The sequence below is a fragment of the Podarcis vaucheri genome, assembly GCF_965113315.1.
Source record: "Podarcis vaucheri genome assembly, chromosome: 18".
Classification (NCBI taxonomy): Eukaryota; Metazoa; Chordata; class Lepidosauria; order Squamata; family Lacertidae; genus Podarcis; species Podarcis vaucheri.
In genome coordinates, this window is record NC_138756.1 from 8,167,104 (window position 1) to 8,188,215 (window position 21,112).

Sequence of the window (21,112 nt, forward strand, 5' to 3'; positions counted from 1 at the left end):
TGCTTGAAGTTTTTTTTTTAAAATAGTTTAGTGGCACCTTAGGAGGCTGATTAGTAAGAAAAGTTGTGGGAGGAGGGCTGGTCTAGTGTGTGAAAGGGCTATTGCGGAGAGAAGGGACTTGTTTGCCCCCTCCTTACTTTGAAGAGGAGGGGCACATGTTTGGAGTGGGGGTGGAAATCCAGCAATGCTGGGGCAGGGGGGTTTGGGGGGCTTAGAGGAAGAGGTCTGGAGTGGGGCTGGAGGCTGAAGAAAGGCAAAGGAGAGAGGCCTAGGCAGAGAATATGAGGAGCAGGAGTTGGAACTTGAGAAAGAAACGGGAAGCGAGGGGCTTGGAAGATGGGACTTGGCAGAGACTATGTAGGAGGGGTTTTCCCAGTAGTGATGCATGGAAGTGAGAGCTGGACCATCAAGAAGGCTGATCGCCGAAAAATTGATGATTTTGGATTATGGTTCTGGAGGAGACACTTGAGAGTCCCGTGGACTGCAAGAAGATCCAACCTCTCCATTCTGAAGGAAATCAGCCCTGAGTGCTCACTGGAAGGACGGATCCTGAAGCTGAGGCTCCAAGACTTTGGCTACTTCATGAGAAGAGAAGACTCCCTGGAAAAGACCCTGATGTTGGGAAAGATGGAGGGCACAAGGAGAAGGGGATGACAGAGGACGAGATGGTGGGACAGTGTTCTCGAAGCGACCAGCATGAGTCTGACCAAACTGCGGGAGGCAGTGGAAGACAGGAGTGCCTGGCGTGCTCTGGTCCAGGGGGTCACGAAGAGTCGGACACGACTAAACGACTCAACAACAACCACAACAATGTAGGAGTGGGATGGGGAGATGGAAATCTGAAAAGAAATAGGGAAGAGAGGGCTTGGGATGGTGGCTTTTGAGAAGGGAATAGGGAGAGAGGTTGTACAGTCACCTGCTTGCTATAGAAAAATGTGGGGTTGGCTTCTACAGCCCAATTCCCGATCAGGTGTCTCAGTGTTCCTTAAGTCCGTGATCGGTCAGAGAAGAATGGATAGAGGCAGGATCCAGTGGAAGCAAGGCAGGTCTTTATTTTTCTGTTGCAGCAGAGCCCCCCCTCCCTGCAAGGAGGTGAGAACCCAGAGCAAAGGTGTGCACGGACCTTTAAAGACTTTTGAAATTGCCCAACCTGCTTCACCAAAGACCACCCAAAAAGCATCATTCGTATGCCACAGAAAGAGGTGGTCCACAACAGAAATTTGAGTGCAGCGGTACTTTGGGTTACATACGCTTCAGGTTACATACGCTTCAGGTTACAGGCTCCGCTAACCCAGAAATAGTACTTTGGATTAAGAACTTTGCTTCAGGATGAGAACAGAAATCATGCTGCAGTGGCGTAGCGGCAGCGGGAGGCCCCATTAGCTAAAGTGGTGCTTCAGGTTAAGAACAGACCTCCAGAATGAATTAAGTACCGTATTTTTTGCTCTAGAAGACTCACTTTTCCCCTCCTAAAAAGTAAGGGGAAATGTGTGTGCGTCTTATGGAGCGAATGCAGGCTGCGCAGCTATCCCAGAAGCCAGAACAGCAAGAGGGATTGCTGCTTTCGCTGCGCAGCGATTCCTCTTGCTGTTCTGGCTTCTGAGATTCAGAATATTTTTTTTCTTGTTTTCCTCCTCCAGAAACTATATGCGTCTTACGGTCTGGTGCGTCTTATAGAGCGAAAAATACGGTAATTAACCCGAGGTACCACTGTATGGCTTGTCTCCTTTCTGTCAAGATAATGCTTGCTTATTGAATTACCTGGCCAGCCTGGCCATTCCTTTTGAGGTGGTAGATCCCTTAGTTCTCGAATCGAGGTCACTGGCCTACCTTATTAATGCAGAAAATATGCCCTTAAGATAGCACGTGTGCCTGCGATTTCCAGCGTCTGCATCTGCGCAGATGCGATTTCCGCCGTCTGGGCATGTGCAGACGCAATTTCTGGCACCACGGAAGCGAGTCCCTGCGCTGCACCGTGCCAGTTTAACGCAGCACACGGGGACTCGCCAAGCAGGCAGCTCAGTTTGGGGGCAGCTCGTGGGCAGGTTAAACAACCCCCGTGAGCTGCTTGTGGCCCATGGGCCCCTGATTTACAGTCATTAGGAGAGCCAAGATGGCTTTTGGGATTGTTCTGTGTGCTAAAATAAAGTGCAATTTTCTCAGGGAATATTTCCTAAATTCTGAAGAGCGAAGGATTGGTTTTCTGCGGAGTGTGTGTCCGCTGTGTGTGTGTGCACCCTAAAATTTTGCAACACCCTCATAGCATCCTGGAGGATCTGTAAAGCTGTAGGAGGGGATTTTTTTGGTCTTGGAAAGTGGGAGGAAGGCTTGGAAATTGGGGACTGTAAACTGAAGGAGGGGGCTGAAAGGACCATTGAAACTGCACATGTGTGTTGAAATGGGGGTAGGGTTTTGATGTGGGTTTCGCTGTTGTTTCCCCTGTTTTCGCCTTTCTGTTCTGCGGGACCCCAAGGTAGCTTCCAGCAATGAGTGTTGTGGTTGGAGATGCTCGCTGCATATGCATATTCACACCTTTCTAGGGAGCATGGGAGTCTGGGGGACGAGTGGCTGAAAGGAAGAAGGCCTGAAGGGATGCAATAGCAACTGGCAGGGTGGCTGGCAACTGGGGGGGGGGGGGCTGGGAGTGAGGAGCAGGTGGTGGTCGGTGGGCTGGATTTGCAGTACAGCTTTAAGGCTTATGGACAGTCGAAACAAGAAGAGAAGGGGCTTAGAGATGTTGTGGTATTTAGAGCTAAAGGGCGCATCAGGGTGTGTTCAGGGCTGGGGGAGCTCTGGTAGAAGATGCAGATGCCTGAACAAACAGATTTAGGTCTTGAGACAGTGCAGGGTGGTATTGGCAGATGGATGGGCTGGGACGCATTGGTTCACTGAGAGGGAAAGAATCGGCATAAACACGATAGAGAGTGTTTAGGGACTGGTTTGTGTGGTGTACTGGGTGGCTTTAAATACTTTCACTTTATCCTAAGGGCTCAGGGGAGGTTATAACACTGAACAACACGGAGAGTTTCCAGCCCTGCAGATCTAAATTCAGTCTAGATCAGTCGCCAACTCTCTTAGTTCAACCAAAGAGACTAACTCCGTCTTCTGTAATCTATTCATATTTTCCCTAGCCCTCTCTATTGCAGTGCACGCACACCCACCTCGGGTACAGTTGTTGCATGTAGACATTTTTGTTTTGCTCCGGGTATCTCCTTTGGGCTCTGTCTGGATCAATATCCAACAACTTGCGTTGGAATTGCAAAAGCAACACTGTCATGTGCTATTTACAGTAGTGTTTAGCTGTGCATCAGATGCCTCTGTTTTTTGGTTCAGCCTTCCTAAAAAATAATAATGATCTGGCAGTAGAGAACTGAATGAATGGGTGATTGGGAGGGAAGAGAAAGAGCAGCTAAAGGACAAAGCTGTTATTTGAAATGACACCGTTTTGGGGTTTGCAGGATCCAGGGCTGGCAGTTCTGGGAAGCAGAGATTGTCCAATCAGCAGTTGAGCAGTAACTGGTGTCATTAACCTGCGAGCAACTGTGACCTAAGAATCAATCAGCTTTGGGGTGTTTGCCGGTTCCCATGAAAATGGTACATAAACTGTGAAAAGGTTACGGAGCGGTGATGCAGTCCCGTCCCAATAATGCCACGTTTGGTGCTTGCTCCTTGGAATTTTGGTGTACTTTTTAAAAAGCCGAAGAGTCACTGCAAAAAGCAGTTACTTCTTTGGGGAGGAAAAAAATCTCTGTGATTCAGTTCCTGCAGTTAGCATTAGACCTAGGTTTCTAACCCCTATCAAACATGTTTGCCAAGTCATTCTTGCCTGTAAAATGGGTGTAATGGTGGCCAATAGCGAAGTAAAAAAAGGTAAAGCAATTCATAGAATAAGTGATGTACCTGTATATAATTAGGTTGCTGACATAAAGTTACACGCACCTGTGCTTCTTGGAAGTAAACAAACCTTCCATAGGTAAGAATTGCTGGGCTGAGGCTAGAAGGCAATGTTCTAGTCTGAGTTCCTTAGCCGAAGGCAGGATTTTTCAAACAATGCCTTATGGATTAACCCCTCCACATACAGAGTCTCTGTTTATATTTCTGTGGACCAAGGTGTGTGTACAAGGTAGATCAAGGTGTAATAGATCAAAGGGTAAGATGAGAGTAGAACCAAAGTCTGGCACCTCCGTAAACCGATTAAGGTACAGTTATACTGCTTGCCAGTCGTGCTGGAAAATTCCCCAATCCAAATATTAAAGCAGGGTTTCCTTTGTGTTCCTTGCCCACACACTAGTTTCCGGTGGCAGTGGGAGGGGCAAACTTTTGATATGAGGGGCTATTTTAGATGAGCAGCTCACTGCATGAAAGGGAGGTGTAACGAAGGAACAACGGCTTATTATGTTGCATCTCAAGCCCTTTATACCACAATCTCCCCATTCTGTTACCATCCCTCCATATCGCTATCCAGCCAGAGCCAATTCGAATGTAAAGTCCTTGCTTGCTTCCAAAAGGCACCTCGTGTGCTCATAAGAACAGTCCTACTTTGTCAGATCAAAGGTCCATCTAGTTCTCTTCTCGCAATTGTTATATGCCTCCCCTGGGAAGGCCACAAACGCGGCATGAGGGCAATCGCCGCCTTCTGCTATTGCTCCCGAGCGCTGAAATTCAGAGGCGTGCCACTTTTGATCCTGGAAGGGATCACGCAGCCATCTGGACAAGCATAGGGTCCCGCCCCCCACCCCCAGATTTGTTTGATCCACTTGTGGAAGCCAGTTCAGAGTTTAACCATGTGCTTGTGAGAATCTCTTCTTCATTAGGTTGGGTTGTTTTTATGAGAGGGAGACAAACTTCTGCCTTTCCCAGGGGTCGGCAAGGTTTACCCTGCCTGGGCCGGTTCACTCCAGCGGAGATCCCTCTGTGGGCCGGATTGTGCGCACGCGCCCGTGATTTCCGGCGTCTGCGCAGACGGCGCTGCAGAAGCGAGTCCCTGCACCGCACTGCGCCGGTTTAGCGCAGCACGCAGGGGCTAGCCGAGTGAGTGGCTCAGTTCGGGTGCGAACTGAGGGGCCGGTTAAACGACCCCCGTGGGCCACTTGTGGCCCACAGGCCTTAGGTTGCTGACCCCTGACCTATCCACTTTCTCCCCACACACTGCACACCGTACTTTTCGCTCTATAGGATGCACCGGACCATAGGACGCACCTGACCGTAGGAGGGGGAGAACAGGAAAAAAAATTCTCCCCCTCTCTGCTCAGTGCCCCTTCAGCGAAGCGGCAGGAGAAACGGAGCCCCTTCCATTTCTCCTCCCGCTTTGCTGAAGGGGCGCTGCGCAGGGAGGGAAAACTGTGCGGCACCTCTCCAGCGAAGCTAAGCATGGAGAGCAAGAGGGATCGGTGTGCACCGACCCCTCTTGCTCTCCAGGCTTCAGGCGGCTATCCGCAAGCCTTCGGAGCGCACCAGGAACTCCCGCTGAGCTCTGAAGGCTTGCGGATAGCTGCCTGAAGCCTGGAGAGTGAGAGGGGTCGGTGCACACAGACCCCTCTCACTCTCCAGGCTTCAACGAAAGCAACGCGAAGCCTCCGGAGCACGGATGGAGCGCTCCCTCTGCTCTTCGGAAGCTTCGCGTTGCTATCGCTGAAGCCAAGGAGCCTACATTCGCTCCATAGGACGCACACACATTTCCCCTTCATTTTTGGAGGGGGAAAAGTGCGTCCTATAGAGCGAAAAATACGGTAATTTTATGCGCCTCTCTCAAATCCCCCCCATCACCTGTTTTTAAATAAAACTAAAAGCTTCCCAAAGACCAGCTCCTGTGAGTCAGCCCTTCAGCCCTAACGAATAATTAGCTTGACCTTTTTGCACAATCGTCCCTCTCCCAGCATCCTCCTGCTTGTGAGCCCTGTTGATTCTGATGTGGGAGGAACAATGCCCCATGTACAAAGGAAGACTTCTGATTGAATGGTTTGGAGCAGTTTTGCCAAGTGAATTCGTGGGGCATTCTTCTGTGACTTCCCTCCCTCCAACCTGCCCCCTTGGCTGCCCTGATGCATTCAGTGCCTGACGAGGAGCTGTGCTTAACTTCAGAGAGTCCCGGAGGAAGCCAATCAGTAGCTTCACCTACAGGTGTCCGGCAAGAGCATCTCATAGAATCATAGAGTTGGAAGAGACCACAAGGGCCATTGAGTCCAACCCCCCTGCCAAGCAGGAAACACCATCAGAGCACTCCTGACATATGGTTGTCAAGCCTCTGCTTAAAGACCTCCAAAGTAGGAGACTCCACCACACTCCTTGGCAGCAAATTCCACTGTCGAACAGCTCTTACTGTCAGGAAGTTCTTCCTCATGTTTAGGTGGAATCTTCTTTCTTGTAGTTTGGATCCATTGCTCCGTGTCTGCTTCTCTGGAGCAGCAGAAAACAACCTTTCTCCCTCCTCTATGTGACATCCTTTTATATATTTGAACATGGCTATCATATCACCCCTTAACCTCCTCTTCTCCAGGCTAAACATGCCCAGCTCCCTTAGCCGTTCCTCATAAGGCATCGTTTCCAGGCCTTGGACCATTTTGGTTGCCCTCCTCTGGACACCTTCCAGTTTGTCAGTGTCCTTCTTGAACTGTGGTGCCCAGAACTGGACACAGTACTCCAGGTGAGGTCTGACCAGAGCAGAATACAGTGGCACTATTACTTCCCTTGATCTAGATGCTATACTCCTATTGATGCAGCCCAGAATTTCGAGCAGTTTTGCCAAGTGAATTTGTGGTGCGTTGTTGTGTGACTTCCCTCCCTCCGACCTGCCCCCTTGGCTGCCCTGATGCATTCAGTGCCTGATGAGGAGCTGTGCTTAACTTCAGAGAGTCCCGGAGGAAGCTGATCAGTAGCTTCACCTACAGGTGTCCGGCAAGAGCGTCTTTGAGGAGATAGGGAGGAAAGGGGCTGCTCCAGCAGATTTTCCAGGGGACACTTGGAAGAGGCCAAAGAAGGAAATGTCGTTTTTTGTGTGGGGATGGATGTTGGCTTGGGCAATATGAGGAGAAGCATGATGCAAACAACTGGAAGAGAGCTAGTGCAGGAGGTGTCAGTAGCAGTAAAAACGATAGCAACAGGAACTGAACTGAGTGTCCGTTTTGAGAATCTGGAAATTTTGGGGGCAGCTCTTGGCTCTGGAGTTGTTATTAGGCTGCATCCTGCATCACTCCAGACTGCCCTGCGAGGTCACATCCAGGTTCTGCTGAGAAGCCCTGCGTCGGCTGTGGGATGCTGGCCACACACAGGGCTGTTTGCAACAGCGGTGTGCAGCAGTTTTTTTTTTTTAGGGGAACAGTTAAGGCTAGAGGCGCCAGCTTGCAAGGGCGATGTTACACGCATGAGCATCGCACCTTCCTCCCTGAGTTGGGCACAAGCTTCCCGGGCTTTGGGAAGGAGGCACTAATAATAATAATAATAATAATAATAATAATAATAATAATATATTTATAACCCGCCCATCTGGCTGGGCTTCCCCAACCACTCTGGGCGGCTTCCAACAAAATATTAAAATATAGTAATGCATCAAACATTAAAAGCTTCCCTAAACAGGTCTGCAAGAGAAAATTTAGGGAACTTTGTTAGTCCCCTAGTTCACTGACTACACACCACTGGTTTTGCAGCATTTTTGGGGGGGTTACTCAAGGGTACACAGTAGCAGCACCTTTCTCCCCCCCAAAAAATGTTATAACTGTGGCACTTGCTGTAACAACTTCATGGTGAGGGGGGAGCACTGGCTGTTTGCTGTGGGGAGAGAGCACCATTCTCTGCAATACTTTGCCTTTACCATCACCCTGCCCTGTGTTTATAAATCCCAGCCTGACAAATGAATGCTGACAGCGCTGTATTATCTTTTCTCTTTCTACCCTCCCCAGTTGTGCTGATTGGAGACTCCGGGGTGGGGAAGAGTAATCTCCTGTCCCGCTTCACACGCAATGAGTTCAACCTGGAGAGCAAAAGCACTATCGGTGTGGAGTTTGCCACCAGAAGCATCCAGGTGGATGGCAAGACGATAAAGGCACAGATCTGGGACACGGCTGGCCAGGAGCGATATCGTGCTATCACCTCCGCGTAAGCCTCAAAAGCTGCTCTGATTCACCGATTGATTATTTAATTTGATATATTTAAAAAAATACAGTGGTGCCTTGGTTCTCAAACGCCTTGGTACTCAAACAACTTGGAACCTGAACATTGCAAACCCGGAAGTAAGTGTTCCAGTTTGCGAACTTTTTTCGGAAGCCGAACATGCTCCGTTTTGAGTGTTACGCTTCCAATTTGAGTGTTACTCTTCCAGTTTGAGTGCCACACTTCTGTTTTGAATGTTATACTGGCAGTTTGAGTGTTAGGCTTCCGATTTGAGTGCCACACTTCCATTTTGAGTGTTACACTGAGGTCTGTCTGTTTTTGCTATTTATTTTGCGTTTTTGCGGCTTTTTTGTTTTGTTTTTGTGACTGTGTGGAACCCAGTTCACCTACTGATTGTGTGACTGCAGTACGTTGTTTATTGCTTTCATTTTATGGATCAGTGGTCTCGTTCGATAGTAAAATTCATGTTCAATTGCTGTCTTAGGAGTTCTTTTTAACAGTCTGGAACGGATTAATCCATTTCGCATTACTTTCTATGAGAAAGTGCGCCTTGGTTTTGGAACACTTTAGTTTTGGAACGGACTTCTGGAACGGATTAAGTTTGAGAGCCAGGGTACCACTGTATCTCTAAGTGGTGTACAAAAAACTGAATCGGCAACAGACAACTTAAACAAAATATTACAAAAAACCCCAGACATACATGTAAAAATGTTACATTCATGCAAAGTTAATAATATCTATAAATCAATATCAGTCCATTTTCCTCCTGACACACACTCCCTCTCAGCCTCTGTGTTCTCGCCCAGGGTCCAGGCAAACTTTCTGCTCACCCACAAAAGATTCGCAACAAAAAGAGTTGCCAGAAGGAGTGAACATCACCTTAGTCTCTCTCTTTAGATTTGCTTTTTATGGACAGGCTCTTCCTCAGTCTGCCTGCAGCTGTGTCCCATTTAGCTGCCCCCTCCACACCCAGTACAGCAGGTTTGTTGAGTTTCCCAGGGGGTCCTAAGGATGGGACAAGGGGCCCTTTCCACTCACAGCGGTTGATTTCTAGAGGGTTGTCAAGTGTCTTCTGAGACTGTTGCAAAGTGCGCTGGACTCCGTAGACCTCTGTCTTATTCAGCCTACGAGGCATTGCTTATGCAAGAGCACACACTTGGGATTCCTGAATGCAACTCTCACATCCTGGCTGTGCAATCTTCTTCTGAAATTTGATTTCTTAAAAGTGCCTTGCTGACACTCTGGGTTTGTGTGTGACTGTGTGTTGAGGGGACAAACAGCAAATCGGCTCCTTCCAGGATAAAGGAATTCAGGCTGAGGTGACGGAAGATTGTGAACCGTGTCATAAACCTGAATTGAGTCAGTGCTCAGGTGGGCTTCTCTTCTGGACCAGCTTGCCTGACCTAATATTCCCCCTATCCTTTGTTTATTTGAATGGGAGAGAAACCTAAACCTGGCCTCCCAGACCGCTTCACAGTTGCTCATGAATTTCCCAGAGAAGCCAATGTTTGCTTGAACATCCCATGACACGGGAAGCTGCTATATACAGCGTCTGACCATTGGTCCATCTAGATCAATATTGTAGACACCAATTGGCAGTTGTTCTGTGCAGGGTTTTAGAGAAAAGGGCCCCAGGCATAGGCAAACTCAGTGCTCAGTGCTTCTAAAAGTCTGGTAGTTGTTGTTCTCTTTGACATCTTGTGGGAGGGCATTCCACAGGGCGGGTGCCACTACCGAGAAGGCCCTCTGCCTGGTTCCCTGTAACTTGGCTTCTCACAGCGAGGGAACCGCCAGAAGGCCCTCAGCACTGGACCTCAGTGTCCGGGCAGAACGATGGGGGTGGAGATGCTCCTTCAGGTATACTGGGCCGAGGCCATTTAGGGCTTTTAAGATCAGCACCAACACTTTGAATTGTGCTCAGAAATGTAATGGGAGCCAATGTAGGTGTTATGTGGTCTCAGCAGCCGCTCCCAGTCACCAGTCTAGCTGCCGCTAGAATGTAGGGGTTTTTTTTAAAAAAAGAAAAGCGAGTTGCGCAAGTAAACAACTGCTCAAGTGCTGCTTTAAAAATTCCATTAAGCAGTTGAATAAACATGAAGTATCGTAATAAATTTGCTTAATTTAATACCCGGTGTTAGTTTCTTTTAAAAGCAGAAATTGTTTGCTTACTTGCGTGAGTTCCTGTTCTGATGCCCTGTACCCCTCCTCACAGGGGTCCATCAGCAAAGTGTTAATCATTCTGAACTTTACACTGTCCTTTGCACACAGGATGGAAGATAAGCCTGGCTCATACTTGCAGAATTTTGGCAGTCTGTAACTTAACAGGCTGAGTTCTGCAAACATTTGTGTGCCTGGTGCAAATCCTGAAAATCTTGGCATTCATTTTTGTTTGTGCAGGCAGCTTGTGTCCAGTTAGCCTCTAGACTGGTGGAACTCTGCCTGATCTGTCTTCTATGTGACTGCCCTTCAGATAAGACCACTATCGCGCCCCTGTCTTCTCTTTTCCCATATAAACATAATCCGCTTTTCCGTCCAGTTTGTCAGTGTCCTTCAGCAACCTCTGTGTCCAGAGACCCTTCCGCGGGCTGAGTAACACCTGTCTAAATAACTCTTTCAGCTATTACCGTGGCGCCGTTGGAGCACTCCTGGTTTACGACATCGCAAAACACTTGACATATGAGAACGTGGAGCGTTGGCTGAAGGAGCTCCGGGATCATGCAGATAACAACATCGTCATCATGCTGGTGGGGAACAAGAGCGATCTGCGTCACCTGAGGGCTGTGCCTACAGACGAGGCCCGCGCTTTTGCAGGTTGGGTTGTTACAAACTCCGGATGTTGATGCTCTTTAGCTGCCTGGCTCTCATGGAAGCATTGGCCATGCTCCCTTTTAAGTGCCGAGGGAGTTTGCAAATTGGCCACCTGGAAGAGGTGGTATAAAGCTTCTGAGAGGTTGTGATTTTACGAAGCAGCAGTGGTGTGCTTAGTGCAGTGAAATCAGGTCCTTGGCTGAAAGAGGCCCTCAATGTGGTGGACAACAGAGAATCTCTGGTTAAGAGCTTTTGAAAAGGCTTAGGTAGAGGCAGTGTGGTGATCATCACTAAAATATTTAATATAAATATACCGGTAGTTCTTTTTTAAAGAAATTGCTCAAAGTACATACATTACTTTGGTTACTCTTGTAAGAGCCTGTGGGACTCACTGGTTGTAGTGTAGTGTTCCAGAGAAGCGGACACGGAGCAATGGATACAAACTACAAGAAAGAAGATTCCACCTAAACCTTAGGAAGAACTTCCTGACAGTAAGAGCTGTTCGACAGTGGAATTTGCTGCCAAGGAGTGTGGTGGAGTCTCCTACTTTGGAGGTCTTTAAGCAGAGGCTTGACAACCATATGTCAGGAGTGCTCTGATGGTGTTTCCTGCTTGGCAGGGGGTTGGACTCGATGGCTCTTGTGGTCTCTTCCAACTCTATGATTCTATGATTCTATGACTTGGATCAAGGAGGCCTGGGCTTTAATGTCTGATCAGCTGTAAAATTTAAATGTGTAATTGGAGTGAGAATAAACTGACTCACTCTCAATTTACCTCCTAAGTTTGATGCGAGGATAAAATTGTATGTGTCTGAGTATAGGGTGGGGAATGCGCAAGGGCACGCCAAACTCGGAGGAAGGATAACTTAAAACTAGGGATTTTATTTGATAATAAAGGTAAGCCAGTATTCATCCCCATTTTACAAATTTGGGGATGCAGACAACTGACACTGAGAAACGAGGTTGCTGCAGGTTTCAAATTAGATCACGACTGGTACTTCTGGTTCATAACTTTTGACACTAAAACATCTGCCTTATTTATGCTAGTTTGCAAATCTGAATTGTTTTCACTATGCACAGCCAAGATTGGCTACTGGGTGCATTATTGAACTGTGGTTAATCTAAAACAAAAGTGGAAGCTTCTGAACTTTTCGCTGGGCTGGAATAGGAGATAGGGACCGGGGTAACTTTTCATAGAATTGTAGGATGGGAAGAGACCCCAGGGGTCATTAGCCGAACCATCTACAATGCAGGGATCATAGCCTCATAATGTGATTAGGCGTGCAAACTAAGCCAACATTTCTCTTAGTCTCCAGAATTCAGTTATCTAATATACTTTTGAATTCTTTAAGGGGTGGGAAGAAAGCGATCTTTCTTCCTATTGCTTGACTTTGAGGAGAGTGCCATCTGTACATGAAAATAACTGCAGTGATTTCCTCCCCTGCCCTTGCAGAAAAAAACAACCTGTCCTTCATTGAAACTTCAGCACTCGACTCAACAAATGTAGAAGAAGCCTTCAAGAACATCCTTACTGGTAAGGATTTCCGTTTAGATTATCTTTCCTGATGTGTAAAGGGCATGTGGGGCAATGGAAAGGAAACACACGCCGGGATTTGATCTGTGGTCACTACACAGGTGCCAACTCCCTGTGGCCCTGGGTGCCCGAGCACCCACAAAATTCCCAGTGAAGGCACCAGGCACCCACAAATTTCAGTGCCAGGGCCATGCGCGCTGCATGGCATCCACGGCCCCAGGCACCCACAGTTGCAGGGCTAAAGTTGGCACTCTTTGGCCACCATCAGTGTGTGTGGTCGGCATGTCGGGAATCAAGCCTTATCAGGAGAAACTGGCCACTCTCCAGGCACCCGGCTTGATCTCCAGTTGACCTCCCTGTCTGCGTTTCCCGGCAGGATACAGGCTAGGTCGCGATCAGCGATCCTCCTCAGCGTGAGAAGAACACACCACTCTTCCCTCCTCCCTGCTTCCCCCAGGGAGGGGAAAGAGATAGACAGGTACGGGAACAGAGGGGAAGGGGCGCAGCGCTTCTCCTCTGTTCCCGGGGCTTGCGGTGGGAGGAGGGTTTTTCCTCCCCACCGCCAACATTCAGAACAGCATTCTGAATGTTGGCGGTGGGAAGGAAAACCCTCCTCCCACCGCAAGTCTTCAGGACAGCCATCCGAAGGCTGGCGCGGGGAGAAGGTCTCTCCGCCCCACCGCCAGCCTTCGGAGGAACCTTCCGAAGCCTGGCGGCGGGAGGAGGTCTCTCCGCCCCACTGCCAGCCTTCGGAGGAGGTCCGAGGACAGTGGGGAAGACGCGCTGCGCTTCCCCGCTGTCCCGGAGATTTCCCTATGGGCTTTCGTCTTGCGAAGGAAGCCCATAGGGAAATTCGTTTTGCGAAGCGCCTCCAAAACGGAAAACCCTTTCGTCTAGCGGGTTTTCCTTCTTGCGAGGCGTTCGTCTTGCGGGGCACCACTGTAAATACAACCACGTGTGCCCTGAGTTACATGTGGTGGCTTCCTTGGTTTGGGTCCACAGTCAAGAAAAAGGGAGGAAAGGGGCTTCCGCTCTGCAAGGGCACACAGTATACAGACTGAATGCCTTTGGCTCCCATCATTTCCTCAGGCTGCTCAGTGCAGAGGGCTGTGGGCAAGACATGCCTTTGGTTCTTTCTATGGACTAAACCAGGGGTCTGCAACCTTTAAGACAAAAAGAGCCACTTGGACCCGTTTCTGAAGGAAAAAAAAAACTGGGAGCCGCAAAACCGGGAAGGTGACGTCGGGACTGTTCGTGACTAACGCACACACCGCCCCCATGCGATGTCACAGCTAGTACAGTGCCCGCCACAGTGGGGAGTGTCGGGGCGCACAATGCGCCTCCTCCCCTCGCTAGTATCCGCCCTGGAGCCGCGGCAAAGGTGTAAAAGAGCCACATGCGGCTCCGGAGCCGCGGGTTGCAGACCCCTGGACTAAACCATAGAAAGCTTTCAAGGTGTGTTCTGCGGAATTCTCTTCCTCCTTAGTGATGGCAAGGAAGCTTTGACAGGATCGTGGCCCCGCAATGCGCAGCAGCTGGGAACGGCAGTGGGTTGGCAGGGCAAAAGTCCAGGTCACTGAGCCGAGGTTTCGTGTGTTGGGTGACCGGTATGCCGGACCCAAACGGCTCTCTTCTTTGGACTCTTTGCTGTGGGGAGTGGCTTCTTCCCCCCGGAGAAAACGTGTGCTTGTATCTGACCCCCTCCTCTGGTCTCCTTTCCGCAGAGATCTACCGCATTGTGTCGCAGAAGCAGATTGCGGACCGGTCCGCCCACGACGAGTCTCCCGGCAACAACGTGGTGGACATCAGCGTGCCCCCCACCACCGACGGACAGAAATCAAACAAACTCCAGTGTTGCCAGAACCTGTGACCTCCCTGGGGCTGCCACCTGCCCCTCTCTTGGCCTGTGCTTCAGAGGGAAAACTCGTGTGCACCTTCTCCTCACAGCAACTCCATTCAGTGACACTCTCTCTCTCTCTCTCTCTCTCTCTCTCTCTCTCTCTCTCTCTGCCCTCCCCTGCCCCTTCTACCTTAGAGGGTTCCTCTTAGGGCTTACATTCCCTTTCCTCCAAATCCTTTCGAATGTGATTTATTTGGGGGGTTTTAAATAGAAGCATTTAGCAGACAGGCGGGTTTGTGTGTGAGAAAGAGAGACAGAACACCTGCCGGAGGTCCGTTGCCCCGAGACACTTGTTAAACTTCTTTTTGTTTGGTTTTTGTGTGCATGTGTGAGAGCGGGAAGGATGCAGAGGTTGTCGTTGTTGTTGTTCTAATAGAAAAAATAGCTGCACTTGGGGAGCACAGGAGGAGTGTTACTCTTTGTTTCCTCTCAGGCCATTCTCCAGGCACAAGAGAAATTCTAAACTAAGAAAACACTCACTTTGGGCTTGTCGGAAATGGTGGCGGTGGTCTTACCCTTGTGCGTGCACACGCTGTAAGTCTGTGGAAGATAACCTTTCCCCTGTTGCTTGTTCTTTGTCCTCTCCCTTCCCGTTTTAACGCTGAGTTGGCCTGGCTGTGTAGTTTTCACTGCTTTCTGCCCTGGGAAGTCTTTTCTTCTCAATACATATATATATATTTTCCAATTCAGTTTGGGAACAATGGAGTACGTCTGTGGCGCTGCATTCCTCCCTCCCAGCTGCCAGCACGGCTGTGTGCAGGCTATATGAAGTGGCTTCTAATAGTGAATTAATTCTGGCTTTCTGTTAATCAGTCTAATGTACAATGAAGTGCCAGCCTAATGGCTTTATTAGAGCCTTTTTTTTTGGTGATCTGTAGAAATCACACATCTTCACTCGTACCTGGAATCCTTCTTTCTCAACTGTATCCGAGATTCTCTCTCTGCATGTTGCGCTCTCTCTTTCTCTCTCTCTCCCAATCTCCACCCGATTCCCTGCTCCTTCCGCTCCATGCACAAAAGAAACACACCCTGGTGTGAGTGTGAAGCAATATTTTTCATGCTATGTACATAACTCGCACTCTTAAGGTTATTTGAATGGTTAGTTCAACCAGATACTTGGTAACTCCTCCTTTTTGTAATACTTGAGCATAACCATAGCATCTTGGGGCTTTTTTTCTTATCTCTCGGTGGTTCACTTGCTTTCAGTTCCGACCTCCTTGCACTGCAGCCCCCCGCCCCGCCCCAAATGCTGCCGCCGCCTCCCTTCTCTCGCCCTGCTCCCTTGAGGTTTGAAGGTTTCTGTTTTTGTCAACGATTACACTCCACTGGCAGGGCTAAACACCACCCAAACTTAGCTGGAAAAGCGTTTGTCTCCCTGATACCACCCTGTGCTAGCTTGAGAAGTCCTCATTGGCTGTTGCTTTCCTCACCTTCCGACTGTTCGTGTGCTGTTGGGGTTTTGGGGGTTTCTATAGCAAGGGCGACTGTTGCATTGAAGGGTGGGGCCGCCAGATAGCTTCGGCAGGCGGAAGAGAGATTGTGCTTATTGGCCGTCTTGCAGCAACCGTGGAGTGATTGTAAAATATCCTGGGTCCTGCCCGGTCCGATAGGTGTTGCCTGCCATTGCTGAGGCTTTCCCAATCAGGTTAAAAACGCTTTAGCAGCCAATCTCTAACCCCTTGCATAGATTCTCATACGGAGCAAGGCTTTTCAGTTGGTTGACCAAGTTAAAGGCAACAGCTCTGTCTAGTAGGGAGCTTTAAAACCTTCCATCCACTCTAGAGCACCCCTTGGCGCCCGTGTGAGGGGGAACAAAACTGATAGCTTGCTGATGACTGAGCTCAGACAAAGACGCGGTCTCTCCCTGGGATTTGTGGCCAGTTCTTGAGGATGTAACTGCTGAGTTGCAATGTACGAGAGAAACGAAGAGGGCATTCTTGGAGGAGCCCTGACTGCTTCTTTCCCTTTTCTGTGGGTGTAGAATCTTAAAATGATCAAGAGTGGATTCTGGAAGGAGGCCAGGCGTTTCACTGCTGGATCCAACCTATTGACTATATGGTTTTCCACCCCAGGTGTCAATAATACGAAAGCTGATCACGGGCTGGGGATTGTTTGGCCCGTTGCTTTTGATAAAACCAGTGTGGATCTGAGTTGCTTTGGCTTTCGTGGTCATCTCTATGAAGATGTCTCCTGGGGCAGGCCTCCCCCGCTGCATGAGATGCGTCCATCTTGCAAAAAAAAAGGGGGGGCTAAGGGCCCTTGCTATTGTCTCAGCACTTTCTCCCTATGTTTCAATCATAAGGTGAGAGATTTGCCCTCAGTGCAAACGCAGGCGATAATGTGCAGCTTAGGAAGCCACACTGTCACAGATGAGGGAAATTGGCGTTTCTGGTTAGCTGTACAATAACCTCAAGTCCACCCACGCCTTAAGAGAACAGGCATCTGCAATGGCTTTTGAGAGGACTTCCCAGGTCAAAAATCAGAGTTACGGTTTAGCCTCTCCCAGATAGGCTACAAAACATGGGTCTGATTTCTTGAGAGTTCCTGTTGAAGGAAGAGAGAGGCATTCTCTGTGGGATTAAAGTGTTCGCGTTTATTAGGCACTGAGCTCCAGTTCAAACCGAATTTTGAGCCAGCTTTGGGTTTTGCCTGGATGGCTTCTTTCCGTGGTGGGGAAAAGATCACAACTGACCCACGTAAGTCATTTGACTGCTGGGCTTTCAGAGAGCACCACACTGTTGAGGAACGATTCCAGGATGCTCTACAGCCAAGTGCTTGCCCTCCACTTGTTGCTGAACTGCAACTGCTTGTCAGCCCTGACAAGCACGGCTCGTCGCACGAGTTGTAGCTCAGCAACCTTCCCACACTTGCTGTAATAGAAGCTACGGGCACCCCTTCGTTTTTTAGTGATCTAGAATTGCATTACGTAGTGTTGGGAGAGAAGGGAAGAGGGTGGAAGGAGAACAAGCCGGGCTGCTTGCCAGCGCTACGTTCTGAATTATTTTTTAAAATGGCAATTCGATTGCAGCTTGTCCCATGAGCAGCAGAAGGCTTTGAGGACCTCCGCTTCTCAATCCACCTCTCTGTCTTCACTTGGGGCGCTCCCTGCCCCGGACACTTTTTTGAGAGACACCTGCCAGCTCTCTGCAGCCTACTGCGCTGTCGCTGTCCTTGGTGGTGGAGTCTCCAGGCCTGGGGAAGTGAAAGCTGATTCAGCGGCCTTCTCCCTCCGCACATAGAGGTTAGAGGCTATAGTCAAACAGTTATGCAGCCAAGCTGTGTGGAAGGATCACCTCCCTATTTCTGCATCGTGCTTCTTTCAAAGCTCGCTTGAGGTGGGAGAAAGGTCTCTGTGCACTCTCCTCTCCCTGCTCCTTTTTCTCTTGTGCAGAGCAATCCTTTCCACTCCAGCATGTCATGGCTTCTCTGAGGGACTAGGGCCAATTGAAGTATTAGTGGTGTTTGGCATCAGGAAACCAACCCCCTTTGAGACATATGCCAGGGCTCGTAGGGTGGTAAGCAAGAGCTCTCTGGCAATACTCTTTGGGGTGGGGTGGGGAGCACCGTAAAGAGGCCAGTGCAAGTGTCTTTTGCTTAGGGAATACAACAAGGGGCACCACCAAAAGTCTTGGAATAGGTGGCAGGATACTGGCAAGAATTCTAGAAAGGTTTCCGAAGCATGCTCTCACAAGTCAACCCTTTAGATGGCTTTGGACTATACTCTTGGCTTGGGAGGGAGGGAGGGAATGGGCGAGGTTCCTTTTCATTTGCTTCCTGGTGACTCTTCTGTTTAAAAAGTGCAATTCCCTTTGTAAATACTCATTTGATTTTTTTTGTGTGTGCATGGCTATTATGTATTGTGGATATATAAAGATTGCCAAACCAAATGATGCATTTGTTTTGTTTGTTTTTAACACTGAATCGGAGCCTGGCACAGAGTTTAAAAGAAACAGAATTCGGCTTCCTGGAAATCTTGCCTTGCTTGCTTTTCTTTTTGGGGAGGGAAAAGCAAGATTCTAGACCTCATGGCAAGGAAGATACTGTATGTGCATACAGTCTGGTGAGAAGCCATAGCGGCAGCTGGATAAGTCTTTCAGTGTCTGGAAAGGACGTTAGTGCCCTTTCCAGGTTGCTTGCTTGCCTACATGGCATTCTGGTAACCTACCGACTACCAAGCAAGTTGTGAAACGTAAGTGTGTCTTGGGCTGTACTCGTAGATTGAGCTCCCAGGAACAGGAAAAGCAAGAGCCAAAATGCTGTGTCATTTGACAGCGTTGTTCCCACCTCGGCTGGAAACTAAGCTAGAGATCTGCACAAATTTTCTAAAACCTGGTGCTTGTGGAATAAAATTACCTTTGCCCTCAGTCCCCCGCCCCTGCCACAATGCTGTGTTTATGATTCTCAACTGAACAACAGCCCTTTTTTTGCACACCCATTCCCTTGCTGTGAACATAGCCTTGATTTTCTGGCTTTTGATACGTCTCTCTGAGCTTTCTGAGCTCTGTTGACAGGCTCTCTTAGAGTTACTGGTTACAAGTCTCCGGTGAAAGAATCCTGCTGCGTTTACAACAGGATTTTTAGTGCGTGGTGCAATGCGTCCTCTCTGCTGCTGTGCTGCAAACTTAGAGAGAGCCCTTTACCAAGTACCTATGCTCATGGTTAATACAATTAGTCTGTTTCCCCAAGCAATCTTTGCAAAGCATCATCACATTAAAAACCCCCACGAAAGCCCGAACCTGGCATCAGCTGTTCTGCTATGTTTAAAAGTCTCCTAATTTGGATATTTCCCAGGATCTAGGAAAGGCTGCAATACCATGTATATGTACCTGGGATCTTTTAAGCCCCATTGAACACAGTGGAATGTAGTGTGATCCTATATGTTTATTTGGAAGCATGATTACGGAGGGGGCAATAAAGAAATAACAAAGAAATTGAATGAGTGGGCACCTTATTATTTCAGTCATTTTTTACTTGTCCCATAAAGGGAATCATACAGATGGCTAAAAGGGATTGGGGGCTAAACAACCAAATATTGTAGAACTTTCTGTAAGTCTGCCGTCGCACGCTGAACCGAATGAGTTACCGTGGGATGTCGTAAACATCAGTAGTATACAGGTAACTCGTGACTTAAGCGTGTTCAACGTGTGCATTTATCTTTACACATTTGGCAAAATACCAGACCACAAGACGCACCTAGTTTTTGGAGGAGGAAAACAAGAAAAAAAATATTCTGAATCTTAGAAGTCAGAACAGCAAGAGGGATTGCTGCGCGGCGAAAGCAGCAATCCCTCTTGCTGTTCTGGCTTCTGGGATAGCTGCGCAGCCTGCATTCGCTCCATAAGATGCACACACATTTCCCCTTACTTTTTAGGAGGGAAAAAGTGAGTCGTATAGAGCAAAAAATATGGTAAATGAATAAATAGACGGGGTGGAAAGGGGCTGGGCATCCAGGAAAAAACCAAAAACTTCGGCAATCCCACCCATCACGTGCCACGGCCCCCTTAATCGTGAGGGCAAGGTGGCTCACTTGGCCCCACCACCGACTTCACCTTATGTATCTCCCCCTCTTGCAAGCAGGCAGAGACTCTGCCTGCGTATAACCTGCTGCTTCTGCTCCTCTCACTTCAGTCCTCTCCTGGTCCTGGGAGACAGTGGGGCAGCAGGAGGAGGTGTGGAAGCCCTTTGCGCTCTCTCCACCAGCCTGAACTATCTATGCCTCCTCCTGTTCCTCACTCTCCAGTCCTGCAGCTTCTCCTGCCTCTGACTATCCCCTCCCAGCTGTTACAGGCTCCCCCAGATCACAGATCCCTTCTTCCAAGTCAGCCTCCAACCCTGTTTCTGCCCACTCCTCAGTGTCTAGCCAGCCCCCGACAGGAAATGGGACCACAGACCTCCCTCTATTGGCACATCCATGTTGCACTGAGTCCAGGATGGATCGCTACCTCCATGGTTTGGGTCGGCTCTCGCCCCCTTAAAAGCCTGGAATTCTGGTTACACGTTTATTGGGCGTATTTAAAAACCCCATCAATTAAAAAAACAGCACATAATTTGTTCTGTGGAGTGGAATTGTTGGAAGGGAATGTGGCAATCAGCTGACTTCTGCTGGAAGCAGGAAGACTTCCTTATCTACTATTTATTCAGAGAAGTTCCCCAAACGTGGGTCTCCAGCTGTTTTTGGACTACAACTCCCATCATCCTTAGCTTGCAGGACCAGTGGTCAGATGATGAGAAATGTAGTCCAAAAACAGTTGGAGACCCAAGTTTGGGGAACCCTGGTTTTGAGCATTTATACCCTGCTTGTTTAGGGGACGCTGGTGGCGCTGTGGTTTAAACCACAGAGCCTAGGACTTGCCGATCAGAAGGTTGGCGGTTTGAATCCCCACGACGGGGTGAGCTCCCATTGCTCAATCCCTTCTGCCAACCTAGCAGTTCAAAAGCACGCCAAAAAGTGCAAGTAGATACATAGGTACCGCTCCGGCGGGAAGGTAAACGGCGTTTCCGTGCGCTGCTCTGGTTTCGCCAGAAGCGGCTTAGTCCTGCTGGCCACATGACCTGGAAAAACTGCGGACAAACGCCGGTTCCCTCGGCCTGTAAAGCGAGATGAGCGCACCACCCCATAGTCGTCTGCGACTGGACTTAACTGTCAGGGGTCCTTTACTTTTTTACCCTGCTTGTTCGCCCAAAAGGCTGCCAGATTGGCTTACAAACAAAGAAATTAAAACAAGACAGTCCCTAACTGCAGGATTACAGTCAAAAGCAAACACA

At 49.0% G+C, this 21,112-nt stretch overlaps 1 protein-coding gene across 1 annotated transcript in view; it reads left to right on the forward strand.

The window, feature by feature from the left end:
• RAB11B (RAB11B, member RAS oncogene family) overlaps positions 1-19,278 on the forward strand; it is a 21,302-nt gene extending 2,024 nt beyond the window's left edge. Inside the window, exons 2-5 of the mRNA XM_082206757.1 lie at positions 7,896-8,091; positions 10,724-10,917; positions 12,367-12,447; positions 14,172-19,278. Coding sequence (XP_082062883.1) covers positions 7,896-8,091; positions 10,724-10,917; positions 12,367-12,447; positions 14,172-14,317 — 617 coding nt within the window. The 3' untranslated portion in view covers positions 14,318-19,278. The remainder of the gene's footprint in view (positions 1-7,895; positions 8,092-10,723; positions 10,918-12,366; positions 12,448-14,171) is intronic.
• Positions 19,279-21,112: the final 1,834 nt, after the last annotated feature.